This window comes from Terrapene carolina, unplaced genomic scaffold, assembly GCF_002925995.2.
Source record: "Terrapene carolina triunguis isolate 2854851 unplaced genomic scaffold, T_m_triunguis-2.0 Scaffold238, whole genome shotgun sequence".
In the NCBI taxonomy this organism is placed as follows: domain Eukaryota; kingdom Metazoa; phylum Chordata; order Testudines; family Emydidae; genus Terrapene; species Terrapene triunguis.
This window is the reverse complement of record NW_020664589.1, coordinates 11,393,353-11,414,117: the sequence shown is the minus strand read 5'-3', so window position 1 is coordinate 11,414,117 and position 20,765 is coordinate 11,393,353. Positions and strand designations below refer to the sequence as shown.

Sequence of the window (20,765 nt, the reverse complement as noted above, 5' to 3'; positions counted from 1 at the left end):
CGGCTACCCCTAACACGGCTACCCCCTTGTTATCTCCATTTTACAGATGGGCAACCGAGGCACAGAGACTGATTTCAATGGGAATTTGGCACCTAAATACCGTTGACGATCTGAGCCTACGTGACTCGCCTACGGTCACACAGGAAGTTTGCAACAGAGCCAGAAACTGAACCCAGATCTCCAGTGTCTCAGTCCAGTGCCTTAACGATTAACAACAGCTCATGCAGAGCTGTAACTCACCCGTGCACCAAACAGAGCCTTGATTTCTGACTTTCTACATAGTAACACTTTTTCATTGTGAAGTACAGAGCTATGAGTTATGGTTGGGTTTCAGGGTAATTTTTTTCCCTCATTTCTTCCTTAATATCAACTTTGCCATTTGCTGGAGGCAATTTTAATAAGATAATGTATCCATCCACTTTGAATATGCAGGCAAAATATTCTGTGATGACAAGCCAAAACCTTTTTAATCGGCTATATTTACCTTATCTGACAATCAGAGCTATGCAAACAGTTTCATGCCCAAACCCGCGCCTGTCAAGTTTTAGCTTTGGATTCTCACCCCTTCTATTTTCTGTGCATACCTTCCAGCATTTGGTCTGAAATCTGCACAGGAGGAGAAGGTATTTTTTAACAGCTCACTGCTTTTAGCCCGCCCCCAGTAGTTCCTCTGCAGAGACAGGCACTTCAGAATGAGCCTGGAGAATTGTATTTTTATCTTTGTGGGTGGGAAAGGACGGGTGATTCTCCCCCGCATTTCTGTTTTTAATTTTGATCACACATTTTATTTTTGCGAAACCTGGCAAAGCCCCAAATCCTGTTCTCTTTCAAGTCTCTGTGTGAAAGGAAGATATTACATGATTCCTTCAGATTTCAGCATCCCATCCGACTTCTGATACGCTTGCCTCTCAGAAAAGATGAACCGGAGTGATTCTCGGCCTGACTGGAAGCGGGCTCTACACTTTGGAGCAGGTCCAGTGACGTGTTTCTTAGGGCTTTTAAAATCCTTCTTGGCAAATAAATGATCAGCGACTAAAAGGCAGACGTGACTAGTAGCCTTCAGGTTGTAGTGTACTAACTATAAATATAACATTCGTCCTCGGCAGAGCATCCCACCTACACCAACCAGCCCTGTTGAGATCTTCCTCCTATGACCCCTCACTAAGATATCCCTCTTACCTGCTCTGAGTAAGATGACCTGGTCATCCAACGGCAGTTCTGAAAAATGGGGAATTCGCTTTGCCCATTCCACCAAGGTGAAGAGCTGTTTATCTGCCGCTTGGCATATGTTGGTTACCGGGTCATTGGGCTGCAAAGAAAAGAAGACTTAAAATGAGGCACAACAAAGTAGCGCAGGACAAAGAGGAGGGATCAGACAAGCAGCTGGGATGGATCTTTTCGGTCTGAGGGACCCAAGAAGCAAGATCAGCTCTCTCACACAATCACTACACCGAGGTAGAACGACTCAAGGTTAAGGCCCGTGGGTCTGGCTAAGTATCAGCCCCGGCTAGGGATTTCACTACGACAGTACAGTGCCAGCCTATGGGGGTAGCAACGGTTGAAGTGTAGCATTTGCCTTTAAAGGAGGAAACTTCAGTCAATGCACAATTTTGGCCAGTTGAAAAATGGAAGGTGACCACGCGCACACACAAAATGTCAGGACGTCTGACACTGAGGGTTAATGGATTAATCTCTGGCCACTAGTGATGTAGATTCCATCTGCACTACTGATATCCCATTGCACAGAGACCTGGAAGTTAGGAGGAGGAGTGGCTAACCTGGCAAGATCTTACCTATGCAAATATTGCCAGAGCCTCTAAAGACCAGCCAAACTGGCTCTGTCATGTAAAGGGGGCTGAGCTAGCCGGCCTAAGAGAACCCTTTACAGCAATCTATCAAATTCTGAAAGCTCAGGTGTGGCTGTGTGGAGGACGCTCACAAAGCCTCTCACATCTTCGTACGTATTATCTGTATTACAGTAACACCACAAGGCGCCAACGGAGATCACGGCCCCAGTATCTCAGGCGCCGTACCTATACCGAGTGAGAGACAGGCATTGACCTGAAGAGATCTCAGTCTAAACAGACGAGGCAGACAAAGGGTGGGAGGGAAAGATGAGGAAGAGAAAGGCGCAGTGACTTGTGCAAAGCAAGCCAGCACCATAGTCGGGAGCAGAACGTAGGTGTCCTGATGTCCAGCACCGTGCCCTATCCACTAGAGAGATCATGCTACCTCTCTATACCCGACTCTAGCCAGTGCTTCTTGGGTTTCGTAATCATTGCAATCCAAGCTGACAAAAAGAGGAAAGAAAAAACCCCTCTCCCAGATTCCTCCTGCAGGGGGTGGAACAGTTCATGTGTTCTCCAAGTGTCAGAATGTCATAATTCAATAAAACACAACAATAGGGGCACTAAAGCAAGCGAAAACCCCTTCCCTTTGAAATACTACCCAATAACAAAAACCATCTGCTCGTTAGCTGGACAGGCAGCCTAAACAGACCAAATCCCTGTTTAGAGGAACTGCTAACAGCTCAAGTGGGATTGTGATTACAAATCGGATGAGACTATCCAACCCTCTGGAAAAAGTAAGAAAAAAAAATAAGTCATCGACTATTTATTTTACATCTCTGAACGTATATGTCTATCTATATACACCCGCACACTATCATACCTCTATAAATGTATATATATATGTCTGTCTATACATACACAGCTCCATATAGAGGCCGCACCTTTTATTAAGCATAACTGTGTCCCTCGATGTCCTTAAAACAGCGTGTACAAAACCAGAGAATGGGTAATTATATTACCTTTGGATCTCATGGGAAAATCGTACTATTCTGGTGAAGCCTATAAATAGGACATACTATGGTGCTGGCTTTCTGTTTAGTGACAGATTCTGCCACCCTTACTAACCGCATGCAGGGATCAGGAAGGAAAATTTCCCCCTGATTCACATCTGGCCAGACGTTTCCTGGTGATGTTTTTTTCCCACCTTTCTCTGAAGCATCAGAGATTGGCCACAGCTGGAGGTGGGACCCCAGCTAGGTGGCCCAGTGCTCTGAGACGGTACAGAAAATCCTCTTTCTAGGTGCCTGGCTGCCGTGTCTTGCTCACATGCTCACCGTCATGCTAATGGCCAGATTTGGGATCAGGGAAGAATTCCCTCCCTAGTTCAGATGGGCTGGGACCGTGGGGCATTTCACCTTCCTCTGCAGCGTGCGGTGTGAATTGCCTGCTGGGTCATCTGGGCATGTCTCACTTAATTCCTCAGGGCTTGGGGGCACCTCGGTGTCTCCTGTTCTCTGCCTGTGGCACACAGTTCAGTCTCCTGAGGACTGCATTGCATTGGTCTAACTAAAGTCTTTGGGCTCAATAGAGGGGTAACTGGGTGCTACACAGGAGGTCAGATTCGAGGATCTAATGGTCCCTTCTGGCCTTAAACTCTCTAAAACTATGAAACAAGTCCTGTTTGAAAATTAAACCACTACTCGGTGGCACTACTCGGTAGATCCATTTATTCATGCTACAAGTAACTTCTACCACGATTAGTCCCACCAAAATCAATGGGGTTATTTATGGAGCAAGGTTCTACTCAATGTGAGCAAGGGGATTGCATCCAGACGAGTACGAGTGACGGTGGCCAGATGTAGCCCTTCAACTATAAGCTCCTTGGAGCAGGGATGTCTTCCTCTGGGGCTTGTACCTGGCACCAAGGGCACTGTCAATGGACAGAAGTGTATGTAAGCTGTGTGTATGACTGACATAATTGTAAACATGGTGATGTAGCTGAATAATAGAGAAGGCCTATTAATGAAGGTAGAGCAGAAATGTAACACAGGTGTAGTTAGTCTCTTGCACTGATTTCACTATATGAATATACAGCTCACACTGGATATCCGACAACTGGTGCCCTGTTTTTACCACTGACAGAGGGAGTAACAGTGATCACACGCGGACAGCAATCCTGAATGTCCACGAGAAGCTTCGTCTGGGGAGTGAGGGACCTGGCCCATGATTGTAAGGGGACCAAAGACCGGTGAGGGAGGATGTAACATATCCTGTCGTCACTGTGATATTTCCCTGGACATTCTGGCAGACAGGGACAGGAAGGGAACGATTGTTAAGAAGGGAACGATGGTGTTTTAAAGACCACACAGTGGATAAGACGGGAATTGTTGACCTAAAACAGGGCGCTCAAGGAGGTGGAACGGTGGGCAGTGTGGGAGACAAGTGGCTACTCCAGAGACCAGTGAACGAGTCTGGAAAGGGAAAGTAAAGACACTGCAAGGGAGACCGGGGGAAGGAAAGAGTTGTAAAAATAAATAAAATAAAAATGAGGTTCTGAGGTTACTAACCCAAATACTTCCCTTTTGTTTTCACATTGACTGTATTTTACCCAGAAACCACATTAAACATTCAAACGCTGGATGAAAAGCAGAGAAAATCCTATTTTTGAAGGAGCTAAGATTGAAATGTTGAAAAATATCCCCCCTTCCCCTCCCCATTCCATAATATGGCTCTGAGAAAGCCCCCGTTCTCTGCCACCTAGACGTCCTTGTTCTTAACCTCTTTAAAGATACCTCTGTGCTGCTACTCAAAGTGCCTGCCTAGGTTATTCTCCAGCCACATAAAAGGAAACATTAACTTTTCGCCTAGGTAGCCAACAGCTCAAATCCTCAGTACTTAAAAATAACAAGCACTTGGCAAGTGCTCCAAGATCAGGCTCCAAAGTGTCTTCACCGGCTGCCTGCAGAGAGGGCTGGGGGCGCGGAGTTGGTTATAATGCCCTCTCTAAGATGCTGGAAATCTCTGCTTAGGAGTTTTCCCCCTTCTTGCTCCTCTCGAGGCAAAGGACGTGAGAGAACCCAGGTATCAGGGCACTATTTCCTAGGCTAGAAGTGCTGTCCTGCGAAGGATCCTGCAGGGTTGTTACTCTGCCTTGGAGATGCCAGTCTGAAAAGAGGGACTGCTGGGTCTTACAAGGATTGGGAGGGGAGGTCAGGAGACATTCAGATTTCCCTCTACAGCCCCGACATGGTTATGCCAAGCCTGGTGCAGGAGCTGGCACCTTCTGATTCCTTCTCCCTTGGTAATGCTGAATTCAGGGTCTGCCGCATTCAGAACCGTCTGCAGACTGAGGCGAGCAGGGCCAGTGATACGAGCAATTCGCCTGAGGTCCCCAAGTGTTATACTCATATCAACGACTTCGAGCCTTACAACCCACCCTTGTTTCACTGGTGGGAGACTCAGAGGAGAGGCCAGCGGCTACAGTTTTCAAAAATGGCCACAGATTTGGGGTGTTCCATTTGAGAATAATTTAAAAAAAAAATGGTGTTTCAAGCTGGGCACCCAAAAAACTGAAGCATCCCCAGAATGAAAATCTGGACCTTAGGGACTTGCTCACTCAGCGAGACAGGAGCGGAATTAGGAATAGAACCCAGGAGTAGAGTTAACTACTGCAGGAGGAGTAGAGCCTGGTAGAGTTAACAGGGGCACACTCTGATCGGAGACGATGTATCTGCTCTAAAAAGGCACCAGCCATGGCCTGATGGGGGACCATTGGGCATTAGTTTGCCTACACTGGGGCATGCATTAAAACTGGTATTCTACCAGAATTCCATACCACAGCAAAGGCCATTGCATTTTGCTTTGCTTTTGAGTAGGTTACCGGGATCCATAAGTAAAAGGCCTCCCAAACAGAGTAGCGACTGAGTTACCGGCGAGGCCTCGCTGCCTTGACATGGCGTTGGTGATTCTTTAAAAGCAGTGCGGTTTGCACTCAGAGTTCAGGGCTCTGCTTAAAATTCCTCAGAGGGGGCCACCGCTGGAGGGATCAGGCCCTGGGAGACAACAGCAAGTGTCAGCAAGGCCAAGATTCTGCCCTGCGCATGCTACAGGCGGCAGAGAGAAGACATAGGCCTGTCACAGACTGATAATCCATCCAACGTGCTTTAATTATACCTCCGATCGCTGTTCCGGGAACAGCTAGGGCATTTACTGGCCTCATTTGAATCACTGCAGCATGAGAAGCAGCTCAGGTTATGGCAGCCCGGCCCGCCTCCAAAAAGCAAGCCACTTAGAGTCTTTGGAAACCTTCCTCGTTCCTGGCAAGCAATTCCCAGGCCTTGCAGTAAACGGTAAGGGCAAAGCACCAGCGCATGACAGAATTAAAGGACAGTCAGGCACCTGATCCTGCTGGAGAAAGAGGAACTTGGAAGCATCTTCCAGAAAACGATCACTCAAAACCTTCCCTTCAAATGCCAAATAAGAGCTACTGGGGATAAGGCCGATCACAGTTACAAGCTTTCCCCTTCAGTGCCCGGGGGCCGTCCGAGGAGAGACTTGGACTGCAGAAGCCCTAGGCACAGGGTTGTCAGCTGATAGGCATGGAAGGGCAGTGCCACAAGGGGATAGCAGTGGAGAGATAGAATTCCTCCTTATAGGAGTCAGTAGAGAGACCTCGAATCGCCAAGCTGCAGGAGGTGATCAGCTCCCTACAGCTGGGACAGAGCGCTGCTCACAAGAACACCCGGCATGAAGGTGCTCTGGGCGCAGACCTCAAGAGAAGCCCCAGGATGAACGTATCCCCATGCTGCTCAGTGTCACGGGAGGGTTTTGCCATTCGCGCCACGGGAAACCGAGACCGTTTAAAACCGGGAGCCGTGTGAAATGACAAAAACTGCTCAGCGTCACGATTAGCAGCCACCCACCATCACTAAATAGCCGCCCTTGGGTGCGATCGCTCTCCGAGCAGGTGTTTTAAGGGCGGCCGTTTAAACCCCAACTCTCAGAGCTTGTGTGCAACGGACAGGACTGAGCATTTTCGTGGGCAGGTCTCTTCTCGGTCACTGCAGCGTTAGAGCCCTTCCACTTGGGAGAGGCAAGAGGAACATGGGACAGGTGGCTCAGATCAAGGTAGTGTTTGTTACAGCTAGTATTCCCCTCCTCCATCCCACTATCTCCTGCCACCCAGCGGGCTCAGAACTGCTGCAGTATCTCCCCTGCAGCCAACGTTCAGCTCCAACAATGGTCTGGGCCAGCTCAGCGGAGACAGGCCACACTTGTTCTGATTTCCCTCTCAATCCCTGGGAAACCCAGGGTGGCCTCTCCCCAACATGCCCCTGCCAGTTGAGGCCTTAGACCTCTTCACAGCCTACACAGAGCCCTGCTGTACCATGGGTCTCACTTGTGTGCCCACATTCAGTCTGAGCCACTCACAGTTGCCTCAGAATGGATCGTTTGGGCTCTGGTGCTGGTGGGCCATGCATGGAGCTAATTCCCTTATTCTCCTCCCCTGCTGTCTGCTTGGAGAGCGATGCTGAGGTCCCCCTCCTAGATTTCCTGGTCTACATAGGATTGGGCAGTTCCCGGAGATTACAGAGCCTCACAGACCCGGGGAGAGGATTGCCACAGCCTGAGCAAGGATTGCAGGCACGCCACTGTAGCCCAATGGGTCTACGGTGGGAAGGATCTGGTTATAGGCAGGGAGGCTGTAGGAGGGGGTTAGTTCATACAAGGCCTGAGAGAAAGTCCCTGGAATCACAGCTGGTTCCATCCTCCCAGAGAATTCCATGCGGCAGTGCTGGGAGCAGATGCACCAAGGTGGGGGGCTTCAACACAAGGACCCAACGCACTGGGCTAAGGGGAACCAGCTTGTATTTTACGCTGTATCTATTAGGTACTGAATTTGTCTGCCTTTCCATCACAACAGCTCTCCCGGGGGAAAACAGACTCTCCTCTCTATCCACCCTGTAGCCTCCTCACTGCTTAGCCACTGATCTCATACATCTGCTAAACCTGCTACAAATGTCACATCATTGACAGAAGCCGCTTAACAATAACAGGACATTTCAACAAGCCTCCCGCCTCTATTGAGATGCAGCACACATCCTTGTTCACTGTAATGTGTGCTGAATTATGCAGGAACCAGCTTTCAATTTGCTACAAGAGGCTAGGGGAGAGACAGTGCCAGATGAAGCCATTTATTTTAGCTCCCTCTCTGGGGTTTGTTTTCAAGTCGGCGCAACTCCGGCGACAACTCCCCCTGAGGTATTTCTAATCCTGATCGCCAACACAGCCGTCTAGTATCAGAGGCACCGTCATTAACTGAGGCACAGATCTCCAGCTCCTCCCTGTGGGGAAGCCCCGACTGCTTGATGGGGATGGAGATGCTCTGCTGTTTATTTAGAACAGGAATGGAAGCCTGTCATCCAACATCTGGGTGGGTACAACTGATCCCCGTGTTTGGTGCATCACTGAGCTATCCGATACAAGTCAGCAGCGCACACAGCAGCTCATATGCTGGTAGCTTCATTTGTGATTTTCTGAGGTGCCACCAGACAGGGCATTCCCTCTTCCCAATCCTATGCTCAGTTCTTGTCGTTTTGTAGTGTTACTGTGCGCTGTGAAAGAGCCGCCATACCCCACCCCAGAAGTGGCTGCATTTTTTCAGGATTCTCATAGATATCCAGTAAAGAGTATCGGGGTCACTGGGAAAATGCTACAGAACAATAAGCTACTACAACATATTATCGCCGTCCCATTGTAGTGCTGGTGCAAAGAGCTCAGGCACTACTGAATGTCACGAAACATCATAGGAGTGCTTGGGGCTTCTCACACAAATAAAACGGGCACAGTTCCTTGTCTAGAAGAGCTAAGCACAATAAACTATGAGGGCAACTCAAAGTTTAGAGCGGAGAGACGGCATCTTGCTGAGTGCTCTAGACAGATTAGCATGGCTTGGAGTGAACCAAAATAACTTGGACTTAGGACATGCTCCCCGCGCTTCTTACAATTAAAAGCAGAGGTACCTCTGGGCCGAGAGATGAGCAGAGATTTTTGCCACCACCCAGCACCACCTCTTGAAGGAAGAGGCTTTAGGAATGGAAAAGGATCTGGGAGAAATGGTGCAATTAAATCTGGGGTAAAAATCTACTTCATCAGTGTGGATTTCCGGTTACAGAAGACAATGAGGAAGGCGTGGGGGAGAACATGTGCAATGACAAAAGACTTTCTTAGTGGAAGATCATACACATTCTGCAAACGTCTCCCTTACTATGCTTGGCTCTGCCCTACAAGACCTGAAGGAATTCTCAGCTAGTTTGTAGCAGTATAGCAGACATGGTGCAAGTTGATTAGAAGACTCTGTATCTCGCCATCTATTCGATCAGAGCATAGTGAGCCTCAAACCACCAGTGGCGCAGAAGGTATTCATTTCAACGCTGAGAGCTGGTGGCTCTTTACTGCATTCAGCTGTGCCAGGATCGGCGGCAGGCCAAGCTCAGTGAGTGTGAAGTTTTCCAAACCTACCCCACTTAGTTTGGGTGTGCACCATTGGCAGGAGATCATGAATCTTTGTTTTTTTTGACAGTTTAAACTTGGACTCTCTTCCCCAAGAGGAGAAATTAATTAAAAAACAAAAAACTGAACATGTTTCCCCAGCTAAAGGCCAGCCTGTGTTCTCTATTAGGAAACAGAAGAACATTGCTAGACTGGCTCAAGTAGATGGTTTATATACAATGCATGCATAGATTACTATATTTTTTCTTATAATCTCTGCCCTTCTCCCCTGCCCCCACTCTTAGCTGCTTTCTGAGCTTTCACCCTCTACCTATTTGATCCTGCAGTGTTTTATTCTCTTAAGTGGTGCATGAGCCCAGTGTCACTGGAGTCAGAATCAAACTCTCAAATCCTGAACAAGATTAGGCAAAATGATTAACACCACACAGTACATAAACATAACTCTCAGTGTTGCCCGCTCTCATGATTTCACCACAAGCCTCACAATACTTGATGGGGTTCTTAATGCTCCAGATGCTGGAGTCATGTTAGTACATGAAAAGCTCAGCTTTCATTTAAAACAGCACACAAGTTTGTAGCCCTGATAATTACAGAGAAAAGCTGGAAATGTGTGACCCAAGTTTACTTCAAAGGCTCAAAAAATAAAAAAAACACACATTTATTAGTTTACTTTAAAAAAATCATATGATTTTGGGGGCCTGATACATAACTTTTGAATGTTTGGCATTGGGAGTAACATAACTACAATGTATTATAGCAAATATCTCTAATTTGTCACTCAGGTTAAATAGTAATAATCAGAAATCACCCTGTGAGCTTTGCTGCATCGAGACATAAGAAATCTATACTTCCCACCCCACTACCAGCAAGACTGTGAATTGGACTTTGGACTTTATAAGGCCCTTATCCCCTCCCCCAAGGAAAAACCCATTCAGGCTAGGTGCTCCTATTTTAAATGACAACAACTATTTCTCCCCTCCCCCCCAACCAGTTGTTTCTACTTAAGAGACTTCCCAGTCCTCCAGCATCCCAGTGTTCCCCTGGTTAGAACCAAGGGGAGGGTTTTGGGGTGGAGTCACTAGCCACACCCACTGAGCCTCATGCATTATAAATTTGCTCAAACTGGGTGGTGACCTCCCCTAATGTGGCAGCTATTCTCAGAGGAGCAGGAGTTCATAGACTATAAGGCCAGAGTTGTTATAGCTGAGAACAGCCACCTAAATGGAAAAAAAAATGCTCTTTACAAAACAGGGCTCTTTAATGGGAGTGGTGGGGCCACCTGTGGGTTATTTATGCTGTTTAAAAAGGATTCCACTGGAGTCCAAACCTTGAAAAGGGGATGAACCACAACTCTGGAGCCAAACACCTCAGAACACTGAGTGGGTTTGAAGTCCAAACCCTCATCCAGATGTATATATTTTACAATGGATCCAAACAATTCTCAAATTTGTGGTATTTAAAAACCTACAGCTCAGTTTTCCCGCTGTAATACTTTTGCATTTTAGTGATAATGGGTGTGTTTATAGGCTTAAGTTGATTGCAAGTTTTTCAAGGCAAGGCTTTTACTCCACTGTTTATATAGTGTCCAGCATAACAGGCTGTGTTCCCACAATACAGATAATTTCTATGCACCCTCCCAACTGCACCTCATCACTAGCACCTGAGCACCTCCCAGACGTGCAATTGTTTTATCTTCACTACACCTCTAGGAGGAAGGGAAGTGTTATTCCCATTTTATAGAGGGGGAAACCGAGGCACAGGGCAATCAAACATTTTATCCAAGGTCACACGGGGTGTGGCAGAGATGGGACTAGAACTCAGCTTTCCTCAGATCCCAAGGGCCCCCCTTCCTCTTAACCATGCTTGTCTGCATAGTCATGGAGTGACCGCATTCAAGGCCTTACCACCTATTTGCTCCATTGCATTCCCACAAACGGGATGGTGTTAGCGCACATGGGAAAGGGGCAGGCATCCTTACCGAGCTAGGAGTCAAGCCCATATTTGCCTCAATGTACGTCTCTGTCTTTGGCTCCACTGCGAGTTCGGCTTCCAGGATCTTCTCCACGGGCATGTCCTCATTGGCGCTACTTGTCGACTCCACCTCGTTCTCGTTTCGGTCCTTCCCTCGCTGCCTCTCCTCCTGCACAGCTGCAGACACAAACAGGGAAGAAGGGAGGCACCGTAAGTCTATGGTTCTCAGTGCTGGGATGGGGAATTAAAACACTGAGATTTGGGGAGCTGTGAGGATCACTAGGCTTCAAAATCGAAAGGAATATTGACCTATGGTAGCATCAGCATCTGCTGTCATGTAGGAAGCCCGGGTTCTCTTTAACTTAACCCTTTCACTGGCATGGCCAGTGGGGACTCAGGCCTCTGGAACCCAACTGAGGAACAAAGCAAGCATTAGTTGTGAGAGGAGTCGCCATACAGTTCTCTTGGCCCAAGAAAAGAGCTGGACTGGGCATGTGCATCTCTGCAGACAAGTTTGGGAGCAGAACCTAAAGAGATTTCTCCAGAGCCCCCTCTTCCCCTCCTGCAAAAATTTGTCCTTGACCAGAGTTTGGGCAGCTGCAAAGAACCCCTCTCTTGGAAAGAAACTCTAAAAGGTTAAGGAACTTGCAGTAAAGAGCTAAGGAGGGAGCCGGACACAGGCGATGCAGCTGAAGGGAATGGATCAGTGCTGGTATAGGGAGAGAAAAGGGGGCTGCTAGGTGGCAGGATGGAGGAATCCCAAAGAAAAGAAAGAAAATAATTCTTTTAAAGCATGAGTCCGGATAGCCCAACCATTTCTGGAGGCTGTCCAGGGTCAATTTCCAAAGAGGTCATGCAGGGTTTTTCAGCTGCTTGATTTCCACTGACTTTGATGGCTGCCAAAAGGCCATTATTATTATTACAGTACCACCTAGAGGTCTCAGCTGAGATCAGGACCCAGTCATGCTAGATGCTGTATGTGCAGCAAGGAAGAGACAACCCCTGCCCATAGTGCTGAGCATCTAAATAGACAAGACAGACACACAAAGGAAGCATTATTATTCCCATTTTACTGCCAGGGCACCGAGTCAGGGAAAGAGAAAGTGACTTTCCCAAGGCTACACGGGAAGTCAGTGGCAGAACTAGGAACTGAGCCCCAGTCTCCTGAATCCCAGCACTTGTGCCTTCACCTCAACACAGTCCTTCTCCTCACTTGTGTCTTTGAAGATTCGCTCCCTCTACACTGAAAGGGAGTTTCTTTCTGCACCTGAGTCCTTTCCATGATGTCAAGGGCTTTGATGTCACGTGTTAAGACAAGCAAAACACTCAGTCTACGAAACCCTCCCACTCATCCAGCTTGGCCCAGTCTCACCTGAATTCCATCCCCATCTTGTCATGTGTCTGCTCTACTTTGACCATCCTTGTCCCTTTAGAACCTGGCATTAGAAGCGACAATGAGTCACCAATATTTTAAAAAGGATAGAAGGGCAAAAAAAACATCCCTCCCTAGTGACGTTTGGAGGGGGAAAGAAACCAGGCAAGAACTGAAGATTAAAAGCTGGCTGATCAGAACCTTACAGTGCACTGTCCAGCCTTGAGTCACACACAGACACTGAGGAAAGGGAATGCCTCCCGAGCTGTCCACACCACATCCAGGGAACGCAACAGATCTGGAAAGCAAACCCTTTCATTATATGGGAAAAGCCACTGCAAAAACCCTTGTTGTCCAGTCCTCCCTACCTGGCTGTCATCCCAAGACGCCAGCAGGAAAGTCCCCGAGCAGCCACCAGACCTCCCACAGATCAAGAAAGAAAGGCCTTTTGCAAGAGGACTCCTAGGGAATGCAGAGCGTGCCAACCCTTCCTCCCCTCTGAGGCAGTAACACTGCCAGCCACGTGGCACTGACTACCAGTATGTGGAGACGGAGGGCATAACTGCAATACGCATTCCCAGTTTGCTGCCTGGAGGTATCGGGCCAGTCCCACATTCTCTGTCTCCAGAAAGCTGGCTCCCCCCCACCTCTCTTGGTACATAACATGTTAATTTTCCAGGATAACATAAGATGCCGCATACTTTACTGAAAGATGCTTCTTCCCTTGGCCTAGGCGTCTACATTCAGATCTGGGAGACAGGATCCTCCTGTGCTCTGGTTCTTACTCTGATACTGATTCCCTCTGGGACCAAGGGCTTATCACTTAACCTTTCTGCCTCAGTTCCCCAAATCTATGCCATGAGGATAATTTTACCTATCTCACAAGGATGTCAGGACCATGACTTAGCTAAAGTTTGAAAAAGTGCTCTGAAGAGGAAAAACACTGTATACGTGGGTTATTATTGATTATTATCATTCATGCCAGTCTCCATTTAAATGTAGCACACACCGTTTTAATGGCAATAACCTAGGAAAGCAGCACATTATGTAGCTAATTGCATTAGCTGATCTTTCCAAATACAAAATCAAGCTTTAGAAATGGAAAAGAGCCAATGAGTCATCTCATTCATCCACTCCCTAGTACAGAATTGTTTCCTGCAGTACATTCTAGCCCATTCTAGTCCAGAACGACTCCAGCCATGGAGCGTCCATTGCTTGCCATGAAAAACAACCATCATTTCACCCAGTTCTTTGCTCAGTATTGAAAGAAGCTCAGTAATGCAGAGAAAACACTATTAGCAGCTATCCTAATCCATTATCTCTTTGCTGGATGTGAAGCTGATTATGTGAGCTAATGGGAAGTAACAGGACACAGAGATTGTTCCATTGAAATCAGCACAGTACGTAACACAATAAAGCTTTTAAATCAGATTATCAGGTAAACTGGCTCCATGCCACATGCAAACATAAAATAACAAAAAATATGGGAAATTCAAACACATGCTAAAAGATTACACAATAGAATATGGCAATCGTGTTAGTCTTAAACTCATCCTCTATGTCTAGATCATGCAAATGCTTTTCAATTTTATCGTTAGCCTCCTGTCTTAAACTGTAGTGTAGTGTTGTTACTCTGCTGTTAAACAGCAATCACATTCCACCCCAGAGGTGGATGCACCTCTGTGGAGGGTAAAGTGATTCTTGTACATAGATATATATGTCACTACATATCTCTATAGTCTCTAAAGTGCTTTGGGATCCTTTGAGCTAAAAGGTGCTATGTAAAAATAAGTACTTAGTTTTGCAAACTGATCTAAAGTTTTGTACTGTGTTTGCTACTTCTCTAAAGGCACAATGCAACATCTGCTAAGTGGGGAGTCAGAACCTGATATTCTGCTGTGGTAAAGCAGCACAGATCCAATTGATCTTACATCAGCCTAGGATCTGGCCCTGGTCTGATTCCTTTTATAGGCTGACATTAGACCCTCAATCTCCCTGTTACTGGGGGACGGAGGTGCCTCTCTCTCTCTCAACTGTCATAAGCCTAGAACTTTATTGCTCATAATGTCAACCTTTCATTCAATCTCACAGATGCGGCCCCCTTCACTGGAACTCCTTTGGGCATGTTACGGGAGACAAATTGGCTACAAATGACGCTGAGCAAGCCAAAAACCCAATTTAAAAACTTACGACAGAGGCAGCCCTGAGCAAATGGGATTTTAACAATGACTTAAGCTCCAAAGATCTAATATACAATAGCAGCAAGTTCCGAAGAAAGAGTGCAGACAACAAGTCCTTGCTCTGAAAGTAACAATTACCAAGGGAACAGGCTAAATTCTCCCTCATCAGGAGTTTTTACATCGACTGGAAGTCATTCTAAATAAACACACTGGTTCAACCACAGGTTATTGGACCCAATGAAAGAGTCACTGGGTGACATTCTGTGACCTCAAGAGGTCTGACTGGATGATCACAATGGTCCTTTCTGACCTTAGCTCTATGAATCCTGACCCAAAGGAAACTCACTGAAATGCCCTCAGGTATGAGAAGCTGTAGGTGGGTATGGAGAGAGCAGATCTTACAGAACATGATGGGACAGGGAGACACCTGAACAGGTTTCACTAGTGACGAAAGTGAATCTGGCTGATGATATAAGTGATAGACAACAGATGGAACAGACACAGAGAAGCCAGAGAGAGAGAATATATAAGTATTGTTGTTATTACTGATCACTGCTGAAAAGCAGTACACCAAAAAGTTTGTTTCACAGGCAGTCTGTGCTTGTGGCTGGTGGAAAGCCAACTCTCAATTCTGCTCAACCCAAGTCTAAACCCTTGAGGCAGACTTGCTCCAGCCCGGCAGGTCAAGGCAATGACACCTGGTTAGCAGAAGCAGGTAGCACGTTGTCATCAAATGCCCCAGGTCTAAAACGAAAACAGAAACCCCGCAGTAAATTCCCAGTGAGGAAGCTTGCTGACTTGCTGGTTCAGAGCTTCCATGGTCGCAAGGCGTGACGGGGCGGCATAATCTGTTTCGTGGTCTGTTTTAAAGAGGGGGAGTTCCCCAATATCAGAGTATGGTTTCTCCCCACCTCTTCTGACATGGGTACATCCTCCTCTCTCCTTTCCAACCACAGCTTCACACACACACACCTCACCGCTTCTAAGCTCATCCTTCCATCCGCTCCTCTTACCAACCATGTGAAAATGAAAGGTCTGACAAGAATGAAAAGCGATAGCTACAATTTTCCATCATCACTGAATTCGACCTCCCTCCCCAGCGAGGACGAAAGGCATCACATATGTGGGTGCACATTTGGATGAAGTCACAAAGGAAAACTAGCACAGTGGTCTCATTCCAGTCTTTAGTGGATTCATACCCATATCAGAAAGTTCTGCCCAATTAACAGTCTCTACTCAAGAGAAGCCCAGGGCTGGAATAACAAGCATCTGGATTCACGTTGTTTTTTAGCCATTAGCATTGTCTATGTTACTAGGCAATTGAGAAACAAGTCCTGTGGGTAAATGTTTGGATTTATAGGAGATTTCTCTCCCCATTGTCACCATGAATTCTGATGGGCCACAGAATGCAGAACCGTGATGCCACGGGTTTGATACATGCTGAACGTGCGGGGGGAGGAGGCAGTAACATACAAGAATCGGGGGATTAGATGATTTAACAAGGAAGTAATGGGCCTGAAACTAGGAAAGTGAAAACTTATCGTAGACATTCAGGAAAATATTCTGATGTGGGGGCACTTCAGGAAGGGGGTAACTCACTAAGGGAGGTCACTCAGGAGACTAGACAGAGCACTAGTGCTGGGGGAGACCAGATCGTAAAGGACTAGGCCAGAGCAGCAGGTGAGCTCTTTAGAAAGGGAGACTTGAGGCCACCTTCACTGGTATATTCAAGTGAGGCAAAACAGCTGTCAACTTGGTTTCATCAGCTGCTAAAGCTGAGTTTGCAGTTGGGTCCCGTCAGCGGAGCAGTGCGAAGCAGATGGAACATATCAGTGAATTTACCCCCCTGTTTTCCTGCAAGTGTCCCACGGGGGGACACCACATGCTGAAGTGATGGGATCTGCAAACACAAAGTGGGGGTTGGAGCTTGAATGGTTTCCAAAGATGCCTGTGAAAGCAGCGATTGCTCTGGAAAGGTTTGAGATTGTGTGTCCGTGCTGGATTTCACATCTCCTGCACGTTGCACCCCTGAGGGGCGGATGGAATGAATCCAGAACCGCGCCATCCTAAACACGAGGCAAGGTTTTACTCGTAACCAGATTGCTACATGGCTTGGGTTCTCCCCTCCACGTGCACATTCGCGCCCATCGCCGGGGCACTCAGAAAAACAAGACAATCAAATCACAGCACATGTACCTCCCCCCCCAGTTCTATGCACCATCTGCAGCTGTTAGTTTCACAGCCTCCCACTTCCAGAGGAGGGATCTCTGCAGCAGAAGCTGCTCCTGTGCCCCAGATTGGGAAGCCAACTTTCTTGTAAGGCCTCAGAGCATCAGGACTTCACAGAGACACTGGCAGCAGCCGCAGCAGAGAGCTGAAGCTCAAATTGGACAGCCCCTTAACAACCATTCCAGCCCCATCCCGGTGGCCACAAAAGGCCCCATTCTAGCAGAATCTGTGCAGTTCTCCAGCAGAGAGGAGCAGTGCGTGGCACAGAACAATGCTCCCTGCAAGCCCCTGCCTTGTATGGCAGCATGCAGTTGTTGCAGGGGGCAGGGCATACTTGGTGGTGGGATCTGCTGCCGTGCAGCTCTGCCCATGCTCTCCCCCACATAGTTGGCTTCAGAGCTGCAGCAGACGCTGCAGTCACTCCTTACCCTGCAAGTGAGTGGGGCACTTCCTCTCACTTTCCCCCATCCTGCAGCACTGCCTGGCCCCTCAGGCTCTGTGCTGGGCTCAGGGCATGCTTCTAAGGAGCAGTCCCGCAGCTCTGGAACCGGGCAGTGCCCCACCATGGGCGAAAGGCAGATGTGCGCTGAGCTACGAAGCGGCGACCGGACCGCTCTGTCATAGCTGCGCAGGGAATAATTAGCTCATCCTCCCAGGCTGTGTTATCGACTGGAGAGCTATTCCCTATTGATTCAGCACTGGATGTTAAAGACCCACGTGGCCTGTATGGGCACGTGTTAGCAAGTGATACTCCCGAGCCCCAAGGACGGAAATCAGTTAAGGACGCTTGTTAGAAATGCCGCAGGGTCCATTTTTTTTAGGTCCGCGTTGCCAGCAAAAACAAACAGAACCAATCAAAAGAGACTTGTCCGCCGTGTGAAGGGAACGGAGCTGATTAAACCCAGGCGCTAGTGCCCCAGTGACCCAAAGGACACTCTTCAGACCATCACTGTTCTGAATGTCCGGAGGAGACCAGGCAATGGGCTGCTATCTGCAGACATGCCAGGGGTGTTGCTGTTTTCCTCTCACCGATGCATTTTTAACTCGTGTTGAGAACATGCTTGGGGCGTCTGCTGCACATAGGTCACAGGGAGATGACAGAGCAGCAAGTACTCGGCAGCTCCTGGAGTGGTGTTCTGAGTGGAGCAGAGCCTACGCCCCTGAGATGCAAGGTGCCGGCCTATTTGATGACTGGGCTTGGTGGGCGGAGTCTACCAGAACAAAAGGCCCGCCCCCCCTCAAGTGAGGGAGGGGCCACAGAAACCAGATATCAACGCAAAGAATGAACAAACGGCAATGGAAAGCAGGGTCAAAGGAAGGAGCCAGAAGGCAACACCAAGCAAAAACCGCCAGACCACGGCTGCTGTTGCAAGACAATCAAATCACAGCACATGTACCTCCCCCCCAGTTCTATGCACCATCTGCAGCTGTTAGTTTCACAGCCTCCCACTTCCAGAGGAGGGATCTCTGCAGCAGAAGCTGCTCCTGTGCCCCAGATTGGGATGCTTCCCAGGGGATGCTTCCCAGGTGATCCCTGCTTGGACGCATGCATGGACAAGAGACAGGACTGCCAGGGGCTGGATCAACAGTCCCGTCAGCCAAAGCCCTCAGTTTATCCACCCTAATGGGCAGTGCAGACCTCCCAACACCGCCTCAGTCCTGAACCTGCAGGGACCACCTCTGCGGATGGGAGATGAGCTGTGTCTCCATGGCCCATCCATACTGTGGCTTCTCAGCTGAGACTGCCAACGGCTAAGCTGCTAGCAGCCAGGATATTTGTGACGCGCAGGCTCTGCGCTGAGGCCCACAAATGCATCTCACGCAGGCCGACAACAGCCGCCAGACGGAGGACGACGTCTAGACCCTGCCACAGAGATTTGCGCTTTTTTGTAGGTTTGGTGGTTGTTTTTTAAGACAAAAATGCTCATCCCTGACAATAAAGAGGATCCTGCATCTCTAGATGTGCCCTGGCGAAGACAAACTACAGCTGTAAAATGATTACTAGTTACACAAGCGTGCGGTGTTGCTGCAGCCAGGTGGGTCCCAGGATATTAGAGAGACGAAGTGGGTGAGGTAATATGCCTGTGGTTCAGAAGTTCAAGGAGAAGGTGAGAGGTAGAGAGAGGGAGAAACAGAATTTGCACTTTGCAAGGAGCAAGCAAACCTGATGTTGGGACTGAGTTTAACCCTTCCGTCCCAGGTTTCCTTAATGCAGACACCTCTACTCCACCAGCTCTTCCTTGCCTCCTTTTCCCTCTCCATCCTGGAACCCAAACTCTTTCCAGCGATGATCTCTACAGTATTTTATCTGCTGCTAGTCAGCCGTGGGCGAGAACACTTCCCCCTCCCCCCCGTGCCTGGAGAAACCTAACCACAGCTGAACCTCGTCCACAGGAGAGAGATGTTCTAAATGAAATGTCGGTGTTTGGAAAGAGGAGGGGTCCATTTGTTTTTTTAGGTGCAGAGAACACAATGGGGTGGATTGAGCTGGGGGGGGACTAGGAGGTAGCTGGGAGGGAAAGCTGAGGATACAGTTTTGGGATTCAAGCAAATGGACTGCTTATTATCATGCAATCTGGGAGAAGGGTGCCAGGGACAAGTTCTTTAGTGGCTGTCAGGGAAGTCATGTAGACTTGGGACACTGTTGTTGAATCTATTCCCTACTCCCATCTGGTCTAGGGGCTAGTCACGGGGGGAAAGGCACTGCCTGCTGACAGAGTACATAGAGCAGTTTGCAATTCGATTTTGGCGGTGGCTGTTTTAACTCTAGATATATAGATATATAAACTTGGTAGCTGCATGGCAGCTTGTCTGGTAATATTGAAATGGGAATACCTTGTTCTTCTTGGCTTCCCAGAAGTCTTGTGGGCCGGGATGGATGGTGCTCCATCCCTGTAACAGAATAAAATTTAGAAACAAAAATCATTATATCGTTTGGTGGTCACTGCTTTTTTTTTTTTTAATGCTGGTTTCGTCTTTCCTTTATTTACACATAGTTGCAAAGTTTGGCTTGTCATTTCAAAAAAGGGTCCCTGTCTACAAGGGGCGGGAGGGTGTTCCCTCCACGGGACACTACGCAATGACGTTAAGGGAGGGCTGTCTCCAAGTGTGTCAGTTGTGTAGGGAAGGCCTCATGAGATTGTAACCCTACTGTCCTCTCTCCTAGGAATGTGACTCTCTTAAGGAGGCATAGGGCCTGGATCCTAGCACTTCTCAGTATTTTCTCAATGCAGCTGCAGGATGCCTGTCCCAGCACACTGTGCAACTTCTGTACATCTTGATAAAGGAATAGTGTGGGAATCAAAACTCTGGGTCAAAACACCACTGATACCGGCTCCAGACTTCGTGGCTAGTCCGGTCTCTATGATGGGGCTGAAACAAACCTTAGAGGTGAACCCCGCTGAACCTGGGGAGGGTCTGGATTCTGATACAGACGTTGCATTTCGGGCCCTTCTACTGTACACAGCACATCCAGCTCACACCCTGGATAAGACACAGAGCGATCCTTCGTGGTTTTTCAGGGTACAGTGGCGACAACCCAACATCCCAAGGGAACACCTCCGCGCAGCGGCATGTCATTAGGCAGCACAACTGGAACGGGAATCATGTGGGGAATTGCAACGATACCGCCTGGCAAACTGGAAAAAGAATTCTCAGGTCCAGAGGGGCTAGTTTTGTGTCTCTCTCCCCTACATCACATGTGAGAGGTGA

General features: G+C 48.1%; 1 protein-coding gene across 2 annotated transcripts in view; it reads right to left on the bottom strand.

The window, feature by feature from the left end:
- The window catches only part of RXRA (retinoid X receptor alpha), a 218,727-nt gene that overhangs the window by 20,183 nt on the left and 177,779 nt on the right, over positions 1-20,765 (bottom strand). Inside the window, exons 5-7 of one of the 2 annotated variants that reach the window (XM_024206654.3) lie at positions 19,890-19,946; positions 11,281-11,450; positions 1,180-1,309 (exon numbers count right to left, since the gene is read on the bottom strand). In XM_024206654.3, coding sequence (XP_024062422.1) covers positions 1,180-1,309; positions 11,281-11,450; positions 19,890-19,946 — 357 coding nt within the window. The remainder of the gene's footprint in view (positions 1-1,179; positions 1,310-11,280; positions 11,451-19,889; positions 19,947-20,765) is intronic. The other variant, XM_024206655.3, reaches the window with a different exon arrangement.